General features: G+C 37.0%; 1 protein-coding gene across 1 annotated transcript; it reads left to right on the forward strand.

Moving 5' to 3' along the window:
* Positions 1-669: 669 nt before the first annotated feature.
* On the forward strand, positions 670-9,247 carry LOC139730256 (uncharacterized). The gene is made up of 4 exons (XM_071641139.1): positions 670-2,782; positions 3,548-3,697; positions 4,358-4,573; positions 5,478-9,247. The coding sequence occupies exons 1-4, from the start codon at positions 694-696 to the stop codon at positions 5,783-5,785; spliced, it is 2,763 nt and encodes a 920-aa protein (XP_071497240.1). The 5' UTR covers positions 670-693; the 3' UTR covers positions 5,786-9,247.
* Positions 9,248-17,134: the final 7,887 nt, after the last annotated feature.

Here is a 17,134-nt window from a genome sequence, read left to right on the forward strand (position 1 = left end):
TAACAAGATTCCCCTGTATTAAAAAATGTAGTGTTCATATTTACCTAGAAGGTTGCCAGAATATATATTGTAATCTGCAAATCATATTTGAACTACATTTCAGTTTTAATTTTATTTTAATTTTAATGTTGTCTTTTCCCCCCTACAGCCCCCCCCCCTCCTTCCAACTTATGATTACTTCAAGTTCAGGCTGGTTAAACACCGATAGACATGGCTAAGAAAAAGCCTTTCCATCTTCGGTTGCGATGTAGTATTGATTCGGAGGCCCGGAAGCCCTCAAAAAAACAGTCAACAGTAAAGTTAGTAAACAGTAATGAAGCTGCTTCCCGAACAACAAAGTGGCGACATAAGTTGAAGGCCAACAACCCACAAGAATACACAAAATTGTTGAAAAAAGCTGCGGAATATAACAAGTTACAGAGGATCGAAATGTCCCTAGCGGAGTCCACCTTAAAGAAGAGAAATATCTCCACTGAAGAGAAGGAAAAGTCTGAAAAGTTCCTAGAACAAAAGAAGCGGTGTAATGCGACTGCAGCTCTGCGAATGAGGAAAATGAGAGCAAAGAAAAAGGAGGAGCAACTACGGCTTCAATCAAACAAAATGAAACAAACACCTAGCACCAGAGCTCAAGACAAAAGGCAAAAAGAAAAATTACAAGTACAGGCAAGAAAGAAGCGAGAGAGACGAGCAGCAATGTCAAAAGAAGAACATGAGCAATACAACGCAATGCGACGAGAGAAATACAAGCAGAAAAAAGAAAAAGAAAAGCTTATGTGGATTGAATCGCAGAAGCTCAAGGCTCGAGAAGCAGAGCTAAAGAAAGAAGAGGAACGTTTGAAAGAAATTGCAGAGGCATTCGATCAGAAACATGCGGAGTTGGAAGTCACTCGCAAGAAACTCTCATCTGCAGGATGTGACGTGAGAAGTTCTTCGGCTAGAAGAAAAAGTTTGGAGAGAGTAAGGGCAGTTATGCCACAAGACCGAGAAAAGTGTGTTTCTACGATGATAGATCTATTTCAGAAGTCCTCTCCAAAAAAGCGTGCAGCACTGAAGAAGAGAGGAATGCACACTGGCCTTGAGGATGCCCATCATGAAGTCCAAAATCTCCTGACATCAAGCATTAGTGAGGAAATGGGCAGACTAAAGAGGAGCAAGAAGAAGAAAGACCTAGAAAAAAGAAGGAATATTGCTGCATCACTAAAGATCTTGAGCAAGTACCGACTTCAGAAAAAAGGATCGGCTCTCTTGCAGATGGGCCGCAAGATCATCTCCTCGGCAAGCAAGAAGAAGCAAATGCACGACAAGAGAAAGCTGTCCCCAGAGGTAGCAAGCGCAGTCATCTCGTTCTACGAAGAATCAGCCATCGACCTGCCTGATAAGAAAATGGTATCCATGAAGACCATGAAAAATATTCGATATCTTCAACAGTCAGTGGCGGCTTTGTTCTTGAAGTTCAAATCACAGAATCCAGACATGAAAGTAGGTGCAAAAACATTCTACAGCCTCCGGCCACATCATGTAAAGCTCCAAGGATCAATCAAATTCAGGGCATGTTTGTGCGAATACTGCACAAATATTGAGTTGAAGGCAACAGCAATTAATAATTTAGCACACAGTTACGGAATGAAGTCCTTCTTTGATGGCGTTCACTCAGTGAATCGCGTCACAATGTGTCCCAAGTCTGAAGGAGCGAAGACGTACATGCGACATTGCTCCGAGAGGAAATGCAAAGAATGTGGTCCCAAATTGTTGAGATCTTACCTGAGACCGCTGGTGGAAAAACACGGCCCTAAGCATATGACATGGAAGAAATGGATTCGGGTCAGAGTGGACGAGAATGGGAAGACGATCACCAAGCAACAGATTGTCACCAACGACGGGACAGTATCTCAATGTCTGGAGGAACTTGAAGGGGAGACGGTCACTATCAGTAAGCATCTGCATAGTGCGTCTTGGCAATCTCAGCAGTTTGCTACACTTACCAAGGACATGCCAAACAACTGGGTCGTCATGGTCTTGGACTTTGCAGAGAACTTTGTATGCAAGTACCAAGACGAAATACAAAGCGCACATTGGTATCACACAAACGTCACAATCCACCCTATTGTTTGCTATCACAGATGTCCAACATGTGATGAGACAATGCAGGAGTCACTCGTCTTCATAACAGGCGATAATCGACATACATATCATGCAGTGCACCAGTTCATGTCACAGGCAGTACAGCATCTCCGGCAAAACATGGAAATTGACAAGATCATCAGATTTACAGATCAATGTGCAGCCCAATACAAAAGTAGAGGACCATTCAAGGACATTGCTCTTGCACAGCAACATTACCAAGTTCCAGTAGAGCATCACTATTTTGGTGCCAGACATGGGAAAGGTCCGAGCGATGGGGAAACGGCTGTTGTGAAACGACAAGCTTCATTAGCTATTAGTTCTGGGCGTAAAGTAATGAACAATGCAAAAGATGTATATGAGTTCTGCCAAGATGAATTGACAATACAACCAAGCCAAGCCGAATGTCTCCACTTTCAACGGAAAGTGTTCTTCGTAGAGGAAATGAATCACAACAGAGATCACAAGGACGTCCAGACCATCAAGGGCACCAGGCAACTGCACTGTGTAAAGGGTGAAAGCAGTGGACGGCTGTGGACAAGGAACCTGTCTTGTTTCTGTAAAGGCTGTGTTCTCGGGAATCAGCAGTGTGACAGCAGAGGGACTGTAGATGACTGGAAAAGTGAAAAGCTGTTTGCTGCTACGATTGAGACATCTCATGGTAAGAACTAAATTAACCTTAATATTTACCTAGAAGGTTGCCAATATATATATTCATTTAGTATTATTGACTAATGCTAGTTATTTGTGATCCAAGCAGAAAGTTTTCAAACAGACCCATCTTATTCATTGGTTGTTTTAAAGTCAGTGGTTAATATTGTGGGTCGATTTAAAAAATTGTACAACTGCGATGTCTAAGCAGTGTAACAATGTTCAAGTGGATGAATAAACGGCCAAGAATATAAAAGTTTTGAAAATCCTGCCTTCACTATCCAGATTTCTATGAATAAAGAATGAACCATTTCAGTAACAGTTTATTCAACACTATAGCCAATGGGGAAATTTGAGCATCGTAAAACAGTCATTGCAAATTTACATTTTTGCAGTAGTATTTAAATTATCATTTTCACAGCAATTTTTGCAGGGCTTCATTTCTACACTATATCAGATTTACTAGTAGCACGTGGGACCATGTAGCTCAGATTTTTTTCAACTGGATTCATTGTTAACCAATGCCTTTAACATATATTTCTGTAAGTCCAGGGTTTTTGAAAGATGTTCTTAAACTTATAACTCATGAATTGCTGCTGCACATTACACCATTGTCTTGCCATACGCTGCCACGATGACCAAATGTTGTTCTATACTACAGAGTTAAATATGTGCGCACTATCTGTACATATTTTTCTTTGGATAGACCAATGTTTTTGTTCGTTACAGAGTGGTACAACAGCAAAATTGTGTAAGTGTGAGGTGTTCTTTACAGATACAGGTGATACTGAAGACCCGTCTTCCATGACTGTTGCAGATGATGACTTGGATGCTGACGGCCCGTCTTCCATGACTGATGCAGATGATTACTGGGAAAGCGAATCCTCCCCTTCCTCTTCACCTGTGAAACAACTGCATGTTACCGGTTTGTACAAATCAGTAATATCGCTGTTAATGTTTTCTTCAACCCTTTTTTATATTAGGGAGTTAATTTTGGCGATATGAAAAACAGTTTATTTGTCCCTCGGATGAAACATTTAAGGTAGCCAATGCCTTTTGCAGAGCCCACAAAATGCCCCAATCATTGTTTGAAACCAAAGATATTAGTATTTGGGCAATATCTGTGAAATTTCGAAATCAAAAGTTGTGTAGAATTCAAAAGATAACAGTTGTAGTGTAGTCGGCATTCAAGCAACAACAGTGCATTTATCGTTCGGGGACTGTAATATAATACTTAAAATCCAAATAATAATGTCAGTAGGTATACGAATGTCATAGTAAAGAATTCACTTATTTCTTTTTGCTGTATTTTTAGTGATAAAATATACCATGAACATGATCAATCGATCAAACAGGTCTGTAAAAGGTAGACTAAGTCTAGAATAAATGTAAGGCCTTATAATAAATATACCAAAATAATTTGAATCATAGTTTTCAACTTAACTCCATAAATAAAGTTGCACAGAGGTTTCACAATATTGTCTGCTTGAATACTGTAGTGTTCCCACTAATTCTGACAAATTTCATGCAAAAGTCATTGTCTACCATTAAGGTCTTTTTTATGTATAATCTTCAACTTTCACAGATAACGTGGTCATAGGTGTTCCAACTTCCCACCCGCCTTCTACGTCTGACAGACAGCTTCCCGTTGAAGTCCCAACTTCTAACTTGCTGTCTACTGGTACTGAGCTTCATGTTGAAGACCAAACCTCTCACTCGTCAACGTGTGACACACAGCTTCACATGGAACTCCCTACTTCTCACTCGCCATCTACTGCTGGCACTCGGGTTCATGTTACAGGTTTGTAAAAATTATTTTTTACATCTCAACTTTCAAAGTTCAATTCAAGATTCAAATAATTTACTATCATGCACTGAAGCATAGAAATCATTTCAAATTTTCTGATATACAAAGGAAAAAAATGGCAAGTGGTATAATGTTAACAAATGTACTTAAGATTTTACTTGTTCTAATCATTGAAATTGGTCCCTGCACATGTATTGATGTTCTTGGCAATTTAGGTTTTAACAATCATAGCGCACATGGATTGGAACCCCACCAGCATGAACCCAAACACATGCGCACACACACACATTTATACATACCTCACAAATGAACACACACCTGCAAATGTCCCCATTTTTAACGCTTAAGTCCACCCACACCAAAATACTGATGTGCACTTAAACACCTCAGTGACCTCACCCACTGCAATGCGTATGTATCCACGTGCACTTACAGCATGGAGTCAGCATGAACACACACGTGGGACACATGCTCACCTGCACCCAATTCTAGTCCCAAAATGTCTGTGTTATTTATGTTTAAAGTTAATATACCCAATTGCACATGCAATATATTATGTACATGTGAAGGGATATTTTTTTCCCAACAAGTTAATCACACCTCCACTTTATGCATATTTAGGGAGGCTGTTACAAGATTTATGGAGAGACATACCAGTTCAATTCTGTTCAAATGAGTTTTTCTGTGGATCAAAATTCTCTTTCAGAATAACTATGTCTGAATGCAGGAGGATGTATGTCTTCTTTCATATTAAAGATCACTGGAGATCCTTTTACTGATTATGTTACGTGCAGTACTGGTTATCTGAGAATTGTCTATTGGTGACAGTTTTCTTCTATTTTGCAAAAGCATTGTTACTTTATAATTTTAGATATTTTATCTTTATTCATATATACAGCTTATCGCCAAACTCAGGACCTTCAAACTGGGGATTTTGTTGCCGTTGTATATGGTAAGACGTGGTGGGTCGGAGAAGTCCTGGAGCTGAAAGGAGAAGATGCACATATCAACTTCTTACTCAATAAGGGTGATAACAAGTACTCTTGGCCAGACAAACCGGAGCAAGACTGGATTCGGAGAACTGGGATCTTTGCCATCTTCCCCTCTCCACCAATTCCTGTGTCCTCAAGACATCTTGGATTTGAAGAAAACACTTTTCGTTCACTGGCAACTAGAATCGACACATTCATCAATCTTGAAGAATAGGATTAGTAGGACAGGATGCTGCATTTTAGAACAGGAACATGTATATGTGAATTAAAACAGCCTCAGGACAGCTTTGGCATTCTTCAAATTTTCTAAAATGTTTTATTGGAAGAGTATATGTAAGGAATAAAATACAATGTTTAATGGTGAAAATTCACCTTCCGTATCTCATTCCATTGTATGTTTGCCTTTTTTCATTCTTCCCATGAAAGATATTAAAATTAGCAAATGCCGAAGCTGTTTCGATCCTTTTATGTTATGAGGCACTACTGGCCAGGATCTCCTGCACATCATTCAGTGTAGAGTCTTAGTGCTGTAGTATTCGGTTATTTTAAAACCCAGTTAACCTACTTCAAAAATATGGTTGTGTTTCGGTCATATAATGTACAAATTTTTATACAGGTTGTACATATTCCTTCATTATTTTGCAGGTAATATTTATAGTGATAATTTTACTCGTAATTCTATTTGTAATAATATTTTCAGAACATAATGAGAATCAAAACAGTTATCCAAACCCAAACCATTTTGACCAAAGACGGTTTGGTTACTGCTTTGTTAACCTTTTTACTACAGCACTAGTGTAGACGTGCAGGACTGCGCTGCAGTCATCAGCTGAGGAGCTAGTAGCATGTGGCCTCAACTAGAACAAAATGCAAATGAAAGTATGGGTTATTTGGAATTTTTCATGTGAAAAATGAAGTTTGAATTCTGAATCAAAACATTGATTGAAAAACAAACACACATGCTCATATAAAAAACTGTTGACAACTCATGAGAAACAGGAAAATCTTAAATCAACAAGATATTGTTATAATTCATGGTTTAGGAACTTAATTTTTAATTCATTTAATAGAATTGATATTTGTATGCTAATCAGAAATCAAGTTTTTATGTGACATTACTTTAATACTAAATAGAATGACACAAGTTAACAATACAGGGGAACCGAGAACAAGATTCTTAAATTTCTTGGGACCATCAAAGTTAGATTGCTGTATTGAATCCTTGATAGTATCAGGGCTATTATACATAAGTATTATGAGTATAGGGAACTTCATTATAGTGAGGTCCTTAAGACCATATAAATTAGTGTGTTATATTGTAAATATGTTCTACTAGTAACACAAAAGAATACAAAGAAGTGGGACAAGAAAGATTACATTGTAGTAGTGGAGTTCGTCAGATCAGTGTTCTACTGTTCTTTATAACAAGATTCCCCTGTATTAAAAAATGTAGTGTTCATCACAACGGTGATGGCAAAGAAATTCAAAGTTAGAATTCCTGTAATAACTTCAAAACTTGAACAAAAGCAAAATGCAGGCACTATGTGACTAAAATTAAAAGTATTGTAATAAAATAGTATCAATATAATGTACATGCAAGAATATGGATGTAAATATAAAAGTCACTGTAACTTGAAAACGCATTGATAAACCAATACAAGAACTGGAGTGCCAAAAATATTAGTAAGGTAACATGCAAGAAAATGTGAATATGAGTTGTAACAAAATCTGAAGATATTGGGAATTTCATTTTGAATTAATGAATAAAATTATAATTCTGTCGTTCAATATGTCATTGTGATAGGCATGCACATTAAATTTGAGCCTACCCAGACTACATGCATCAAGTTTTCTGTAATCTGTACATTGTGTAGGAGGAAAGATAATCTTTCAAAGAAGGGTAAACGATTGTAATTAATTAAAATTATCCATGTGATTGCTTATTTTTGTTCAATTAAAAGCTGTTCTTGAAGAAAATCAAACAAAAATAATGAGATACATGCATTATTTGAGTAAAACTAGCAATTTGATGTTTCACGTGTAACAGGACGCCGGTATCTTGGTGTCTTTGTTACATGTGAAACCACCAAATAAACTTTGGGACAAATACATTATGATTATAAGAATAAAATTCTTATATATATCTTTATATAATTATTCTCAGTCATTACTTGAAATTTAAAAATGTTGAAAGTCTGATAAATCGAAAGACAAATTTATTGTTTCACATGTAACAGGACACCAGAATCTTTGTGTAATTGTTACATGTGAAACCTTAAAATGAAGTTTGGGCAAATAGTCATTTTGTATATGTGTCCGCATCTTTACTCTCCGATCTTATTTAAACATTAACCTGTCCTCTTATGCTTCACTCTATTTCCTTTATTATTCATGCTACATTTAAAAGAATATTAACAAATAGGACACTATTTTAGTGTTTCACATGTAACGGGACACCGGTATCTTGGTGTCTTTGTTACATGTGAAACCACCAAATAAACTTTGGGACAAATACATTATAATTATAAGAATAAAATTCTTATATATATCTTTATATAATTATTCTCAGTCATTACTTGAAATTTAAAAATGTTGAAAGTCTTATAAATCGAGAGACAAATTTATTGTTTCACATGTAACAGGACACCATAATCTCTGTGTAATTGTTACCTGTGAAACCTTAAAATGAAGTTTGGGCAAATAGTCATTTTCTGTATGTCCGCATCTTTACTCTCCGATCTTATTTAAACATCAACCTGTCCTCTTATGCTTCACTCTATTTCCTTTATTATTCATGCTACATTTAAAAGAATATTAACAAATAGGACACTATTTTAGTGTTTCACATGTAACAGGACACCAGAAAATCTGTGTAATTGTTACATGTGAAACCGTAAATGAAGTTTTGGGCAAAGTAGTCATTTTTGTATGTCATTTTGCATATTTATTTTCTGATCTTATAAACATTAGCATGTCCCCCTATGGCTCACCATATTTCCTGAATTATTCATGCTTCATTTCAAAGAATATTAACAAAAAGGACTATGTTTCAGTGTTTCACATGTAACAGGACACCGGAATCTTTGTGTAATCGTTACATGTGAAACCTCAAACAAGGTTTTGGGAAAATAGAGTCTTTTTGTATTTGTTAACCTTTTCACTTTCTGATCCTATTTAGGCATTAGCATGTCCTCTTATACTTCACCCTGTTTCCAGTATTAGTTGTGCAGCATTTCAAAGATATATTTACATTAAGATTGAATTTCAAAATTGACCCCTAAAACTGTCTGCAGACCTTTCTAATAAGAAAATGTTGTAGGATTTTTAAAATTTTTAACTTTCGATTGGTATTTTTTGCTGTTGCTGGTGTGGAAAGAGTCACAACATACTTTCCAAATATTTCTTGATTTATAAATATCTTGTGGCAAACTAAGAGAAAAAGCAGATTTTCTTCAGATCAAATTGGAAGGTTGGTGTCCCTGTTACATGTGAAACAAGTGGGCGTTATCTTGAATGTGTGATGATGTGTAGTGGCTACGCTGCAAGATTCAAACTTCTAATAGTTTGTTTGATATACTCCATGTATCTATGTTTCTTGAGATGACAATAACTAAGCTCTGCATTAGTTTTGAAATTTTGAGCCTCATGTCACACTTTGTGTACCCAACTTCATGGAATGACCCATGTACATAATTATACATACACATGTACTGATGTAGCCCATTGTAGTACCACATGTAGTAATGTGTATACTGCAACCTTTTCATTGTTACACTCAGTAACAGACTCCCAAATAGAGGTTCGTGTTTGCAAGAATGAAATCATTTTCTTTTATGAATTCTTGGGATGATTTACCTAAATAATTATTAAGAAATGTATCGAGTACAATGTATATGTAATTCATGTGTGTTTGTGTAGGAGTTCTCAAGGAGTTGGGAAATCCCCTTTCCTCCCGTGATTATTTTAAAAAAATCACGGCGAGATTGCGTCCGTATAATAGAGAGATCCGGATAAAGGGAGGCCGGATAAGAGAGGTTCAACTGTAATTAGATTGTAATGCATGCATGTTAATATGACAATTTAAGTGAATGATTGTCATGGATCCCCCCCCCCCCCCCCACCCAAAAAGCACAGTTTACAATTAATGATATGCAAATTATAATAAATTGTAATCATGCACAGATTAAAAAGGACTCACATCACAAACACTAAGGATGAAATTCAAACAAAGGTTCTTTTCTTGTGGTAATAACAGAAATTCTTACTAATTGGAAGCTGGATACCCTAATAGTGACATTCTAATATGTGAGTGAGTAATCACTGTGAAAGTCTGACATTGATGTAGAAAATGACTGAAACGCTTCAGCTCAACCATGATTTCGCTGCTGAAATGTTTTCTCATTTTGTTTTTGTGCAGAATTCTTTCTGGCGCTGCGTGAATGCTTCTGCCCCAGGTGAGTTCAGACACATAACCTCTTTTGTTTGTTTTTCGTTTTGTTTTGTTTTGTTCTTACAGAGATATTTCTGTTATCATCATATTTCATAAAGTTATTTTGTACGTGTCATGGTATCCGTCCCTGTGCTGCTATCTTTTGCACTCTCTGTGTACTTTTTAAAAATTGCACCAAGTCAGGTTTGTTGAGTAGCTAATGGGTATGTCAAAAGCTAACCCAATTTCAATCCCGTCCTTCAATGGAGTGATCATGATTTTGAGTTGAAGTTGAATGCACAAGTTGATGAAGTTTTGATTTTTATGCATTCGACCATTTAGCCTGTTGATTGGACACGTCATCCATCTGTGCATTCCACAATCAATGGAGCCATTTTGCCACTTGACTTTTTCTGCAAAAATTACTTGTTCAGCACTCTGCTGACTGAAAGATGGATGGAAAATAAATAAAACTTGTCTCCCCATGTTTGTCCCATATTGTTTACTTTGGCTGTGGATTTGAAAGAACTTATTGGTTTTTTATTTTGTATCACAAATCCTTAGAAACCTGGTAACATGGGAATATCATTGAGTGTTAACTAGTCGTCATACAACTTAACTTGTTCATTTCTCAATCCTGTTTTTACCTGATCAAAAAACAGTCAGTGTCATTACAAAGAAAATTATAGACATTGGTCTCAGTCAGTTACGCTCTTGACCAGTGCTCTTCTCGACCGAAAAAACCCCCCAAAACAACCATTGGAATAGCAGAGAAAGTTGAATGTATCAAGAAAGTTTCTTCACCTGCGGTGGAGGCCTTTATCCTGAGGAAGACAAAAATATTTAGTTCACCATCCCACCGGCCTAATGCCTGGATTTGAATCTCTATCATTCCCTTGTCAAACCTCACATCACTTCTCAATACCCGCATCCTCATCTTTTATCACAAGAAATGACAATCTCAAAATTTTCACCTCGGACAGGGGGAAAAAAAAAAACAGAAAGAAAACCCTCCCCATCTTGGAAACTGGTCCAAGTTTATTTTCGCGGGCATCCAGCATCGTGCGCCCACCCTCAAGTTCAGACGGTGCCTAAATGTTTACTTGATTCGTAAATCCATGTGCTTGTTTTTCCTCTGTATGTTTGTTATTCAAACAGTACCTAAATCTATGCTTTATCTTACTGGCAGAGGAGAGACAGATAGAGAGAGAGAGGGAGGGAGGTATAAGAGAAATTTGGAAGCTGGTGAGAGAAGGCCAGAAAAAGACATCACATGGAAGAAGAGAGAGAGATATATGGAGAGTCAGGGGGGAATTCGTCGTGAAAGTTTTGCGAAAAGATGATTGTGGGAAACCTGGGGCCCCGTGATAACAAGGATAAGTTTGTAGGAGAATTCTCGGCGCATTCGGAAAGATTTGCAGCATTACGGGAGCTTTGTTGGTGTTGGAGATCAAAGAATCCATAAAACCATTTTGTGTTTCGTAAAAACAGCTGGCTTTCCCAGGATATTGACATTTATCGATGGTGTGAGTGACAGTATCAAAAGTACACCGATGAAAGGTCACTGCCAAGACTCACATCATACCATAGTATGTGATACCTCTATCCAAAATTTCTATCCAAGGGTTTTAAATCTTTTGTAGTCTTTTCAAAATTTATACTCATAATGTTCAATTGATATTATTGAGAACTCATATCCAGAGGTTTTACTTAAAAAAAAATAAATCTATATGTATAATATTCAGAATGTTTAATTGATATTATGGAGAACTGAGCATAAATTTGCTATATAACTGTATGATTGTACTTTTTTTTTCTCTATGTTTCGGTCATTGTTGTAACCGTGCTCCCCATCTTAATCTTTAACTCGATTTTAACTTGGACCTACGCTCAACAAGCTCGCTTTTAAGTAGGTTCCTTCATATTTCTTTAGCATTCATTCACAGATTCAAAACTTCATAGATCGACCACTATATGTTTTATATATCTGCAATATTTTATGTATGTCTCCAGCTTGATATCATGTACTTCATTTAATTTTGTTATATTTGATGTATTTTTTCATCGAGAATTATGAAAATAAATCGAAATTGAAATTGAAAAAATAAATTGGTTTTAGACAATACTCCTTTGCCAAAGCAAAACTTATCAATCATTTCCATCTGTCCTGCATTCCAATTTTATCTGTTTTATTTTTCTGTCTCTTTGTCTTGTCTGTCTCTCCAACTTTTTTTGTTTTTTTTTGCATAAATGAAAAATGAGCGAATAAAATGGGATTCTATATGGATTTGAACCTGAAACATCCAGATTGCTATACTGGTGCCCGTACGTACTAAACTATGAAAGGTCCTGTAGCCTGGATATGTGTCCCAGAAACCAGTTTCCATCCTCAATGTTTGTGTGGTCAAAATCATCATAACTCTGTCATAAACCCCCAAAGGATAGAAATCAATGAGGGGATAAACGAGAAGGATTACCAAAGTGATGCCACTTTTTGAATATAATATGTACATTTTGATGCATTTCCTGACTACATTTCAGACAGATAAAAGATGAAGATCAGTACACACATCAATGCACTATCAGCTCTGGCAAGAAAACATTTCAATATTGTTCAGTGATGTCTTCAGTATCATCTTCATCTCCTGATCGGAGTTTTTCACTCCTCTTCTTCCTCCATGATCTGCTTTGCCAAGTCTCTTGACTGATATACAACCAGAAACATTTGTGGCATGATTAAAGGGATGGTACAGTATTGGTGGAGATGAAAATTGGGCTTTAACTTTTTTTTCGAGATACCAAGAAAACACTTATGAAATAGTACAGAGCATATCATTTTAAGAGGAATTCAAAGTTTATTTGATGAAAATCTGGTTTGGAATAGCTGAAACATCCAAAAATGAAGTAAAAAAAAATGATCATAATAAAATGTGGGTCCCACACTTTATTAGGATCACTCTGTGTTGGATATCTCAGCCATTTCAAAATCAATTTTAATCAGATAAACATTGAAATCCTCATGGAATTACATGCTCTTTCATATTTCATAAGAGGTTTCTCACTATCTCACCAAAAAATGATAAAAACCTGAAGTTAAGTCTCAACCAAAACTATACGATCCCTTTAAGCAAATTTGAGCCGACTGCCTTTTTCGCAGCCTGAAACATTTGCGAATTTACCTCTGACATTCAGTGCATTGTGTAGAGACAAAGAAAGAAACTTGTGTATGCTTATTTTCGCGAATTTTGGCCCCTTGCAAAATTCATGAAAGTTTCATGCACATGAAAATTTATTGTTTTACAGGAGGCATGGTGCTGCCAATACACGTATCTCCTATTGATATTGTATTGTTGTTCAGTAGTGTCATATTGCATCCAGAGACTCCAACTCTCCCGTTTTCGACGGGAGATCTCCCGCCGAAAACCCATTTTTGCAAAATCTCCCGTGCTCCCGCTTGAGATTCAATTTCTCCTGCCCTGGCTCTGTGTCTCCCGTTGGAAAGGATTTCTTACTTATTGCTATTGTATGTTGAAAAATTAAGCCTTCGATAGCACCAGAGAGCATCTAGAACCCTAGGAACTTCGCGCTTCGCACACATCAACTTGGAGTCTCCCGTTTGCTAGGGGTCTCAGGCGGGAGAATCTCCAGATCAGAAGGTGCTTCGGGTTGGAGTCTCTGTGCATCTGGTTTTCATGTTGGCATCATGAATGTCATATATATATATTTTTTTTTTAATTTACATGGGTCTGCAAAGATGTGATAGTCAACATCACAATCTCTATTAATGTTTTGGAGACTTAAGGAAAGAGAGAAAGAGGAAGAGATATGAAGACAAATCCAAGAGCAAAGGTAGTGAAACACTTGACATTAAAAGATTTGACAGACTCCGTTGGATTTACCCAAGCTCCTTTACCTGGATTCAAGAGTTACACAAACATTTGTTCTGGGGACAGATTTTTCCGAGGTACTGCTGAAATGGAAAAAGAATAAGAAATAGGGAAAAAGTGAGGGAGAGATGGATGGGAGAATGGTAGGGAAATTGAGCTAACATTTACTTTGACAGCACTCTTCGAACGACTGATAAAAAGTGACTGCAGAGAAGTGAGGATAGATAGAGAAGGGAAGGATGAATCTTGAGTGGACGACCCAAGTGTGTTTTATTGTGCGAGGGTTTTATTTGTTTTTGCCACCTTGACGCTTTTGTAATCTGCCCTGCTCTGTTATCCTGTTTCACTTTTCTTCATGCTTTTTGAGGTTTTTTTTTGCTTTAAAGAAACCCTCTTGTGTGTCGCCTGTTTTCAACCTTTCTTCTTTTGTTCGGATCCGTCCTTTGTCCCTGTATTGTCATCTATAGTCTACTGTCTGATGTACTTTGTGTTTCTATATTTATCTTTCCCATTCTAGTTCCTTTTCTTATCAACTTTCACATTTTTTTCGTGTGTTTTCCTTTCAACCACATCCTATTCTGTAGGCCTTGTAAGGCACGACCAAGCATTCATCCTATCATTTTCATCTTTCAATGAGCTTTTGTTTGGATGGGTGAATAAACATATGAAGATTATATGTCTGTTGTGAGAGACCCTGTCTGCCTTTCTCAGTTTATTCTTTCATTTCTGTGCTTCTAAAAAGATGTTCTTCCCACTGCATTTCCTTTTGCATTTGACAGTTTATGCCCAATTTGTCTTATTACATCGTATATCTACTCATGAATTTCTGCCCAATGATGTATCATGGAACTCTTCCAGAGAACAATCATTTAGATTTGATCTTTTTTTTTTAGGGGGGGGGGGGGGAGCAGGCAATTCAGTAGTTAGATATGGGACATTGGTATGAAGTACTGTAAAAGCAGAAAATTTGCAGCATGCAACTTTTGCGAATCGGAGCCGACAGCCTTTTTCACAGCATGAGACTTTCACTGGCATTCAATGCATTGTGTAAGACAGAACACTGATATACACTGCATGTATGCATGTACTTTTGTGGATCTTAGCTCCTTGCGAAATTCTCAAAAGTTTCATGCACAAGAAAATTTTGGTTTTATGGTATATAGATTCATTTGTTGTCATAGGATGAATTGAATGCCTCTTCCAACAAATTCGGCTTTATAGGATATCGTTCCTCCCCAGTCTCCTTTTAAAGATTGGTAGTTACTCAAAATCTTTCTGTATTACAACAGGTGAATGAAAGTATTTTAGTGATGGTATCTTTCATGATTTGTAATATCTAAAAATACCTTTCTCTTTTTTCTTTTCTTTTTTGACAGTGTAGCAAAAGTGATATACTGTATATCCCTGCGATAAGGCCGCACTATTTGTAACAAAAATGAAGCAGTCAAATCGGGGGTTACGCCTATATGCCAGCACAAGTAGATTGTTGTCTTCCCAACTTGGAGAATCATGTGCCTATACCGACACACATAATCATGTATGGGACTATGCAATGTGTCAATGAATGAAGTGATATCAACCACTGAATTAATCAATCTTACAAACAATGCTCTGTTCTGCAGTCAAGTGACAACATGTTTTTGGTGTGTGTGTGTGTTTGGTTTTTTTTACCTTCATAGCAAATATGACTCAATTAGCATGAACCTTGATTTGAGAGTTTTCCCTAAAGTGTGAAAGCCTTCCTCAAAACTAGCTCATGTCTGCAGGGCTGAGAATTGCTCACAAGAGATATAAGGAATTAGGGTGTAGTACCAAGGAGGTACTAGGTGAGACTGGCTGGTGAGATGTACATAGAGGTCCAAAGAGTGAATATCGTTGCGTGGTCAAGGAGCTTGAACTCAAGTGAGTGCTTTTTTGAAAGGATGGGGGGGGGGGGTGCTTTACCACTTGAGATTTTATTTCTACAAATTTACTCAAGTCCAGTTTGACCCAATTCATAGAGGAAATCTCTTTCCGTCTCCCTGTTCTCTCTCTCTCTCTCTTCCACTTTTTCCCTCCTTCTTTTTCTCACTCCTATACACATTAATAAACATACACACATCCATACACATGTACAGACTGACACACCTGAGTTATATATGCATTACAGGCTGATACCTGTCCTGATGTATCTCTTTATCTTCATCATCCTATGTTTAATAGTTATCTGATATTCAAAAAACAACAACCAGTTCTTAAGTTCCTGTCTTCCGTTACAACCCCATCCATCTTCCCTCCCCTCCTCCCCATAATATCTTACTAGTGTTCAAGCTATTTCCCTTGACAGTCTTTGTCAAACAGAATCAGATATATTTGAAATTTTGAAATGCTTTCTTTCATAAGAACAAAGGACAAGGAGAAATCAGGCAAGTATTCTAACACATCACTTGCCCAACAGTTTTAGCTAACTGGGAGAAGTTGGCGCAAGGTTTTGTTAAAATCTGAAGCGATGAGAAATGATAGTTTTGATGATGATGACGACGATGACAATGACGACGATGATCATGGTGATAGTGGTGATTAGAATACGATCGTTATATTGATTATGGAAATTAAAAGGAAAGACTTTTTATTTTGTCACATCACATCCATGACAAGAATTGATGATGTAACATGTTTATAAAATCATTGCTTCTTCTCATTGGTTAATATCACAGATAACTTTATGATCTTGATCATGTGAGTGGAGATATGAAGAAAATCCTTTTTGAATACTGTAAAACACAATATATTCGCAGCATGAAATTTTGCGAATGGGAGCAAACGGCCTTATTCACAGCCTGAAATTTTCGCGAGTTGCATTAACATTCAATGCATATAGTGTAGACAAGATATTTAGTGTGCATTTTAATTTTGTGAAACTCGGATCTCGCCAAATTCGCGAAATTAAAATGCACACGAACATTCCTCGTTTTACAGTATCTGTTATCGCGAGTGCAAGCATAAAGAGTGTATGGAAAATGTATGATTTGTTTGTAGGGTTGTGGGTGCATGTTTGTGTGTTTTTACGTGTGTATGTGTGTGTGTATGTATGCAGGCAATCATGCATGGATGCCATATATCGTGGTGGCTTCATCAAAACTTTGAGTCTAGAAGGACTGCCTTTTATTTTCCAGTCCAAACCATATCTGCATACATGGACTGCAAAAGTGGTTATCTTTGTGTGAGCAATTTTTCACATTTGGCTGGGTGAGATGAATTTTGCGAG

The sequence above is a fragment of the Diadema antillarum genome, unplaced genomic scaffold (assembly GCF_040938485.1).
Source record: "Diadema antillarum isolate AM-2024a unplaced genomic scaffold, OU_Dant_1.0 seq00000300_RagTag, whole genome shotgun sequence".
NCBI lineage: Eukaryota > Metazoa > Echinodermata > Echinoidea > Diadematoida > Diadematidae > Diadema > Diadema antillarum.

Coding starts and splice junctions, on each gene's coding strand:
- LOC139730256 (XM_071641139.1), top strand. CDS start 694: ATGTCAAAAGAAGAACATGAGCAATACAACGCAATGCGACGAGAGAAA. Junction 2,783..3,547: donor TACGATTGAGACATCTCATG/GTAAGAACTAAA, acceptor TGTTCTTTACAG/ATACAGGTGATACTGAAGAC. Junction 3,698..4,357: donor GAAACAACTGCATGTTACCG/GTTTGTACAAAT, acceptor CAACTTTCACAG/ATAACGTGGTCATAGGTGTT.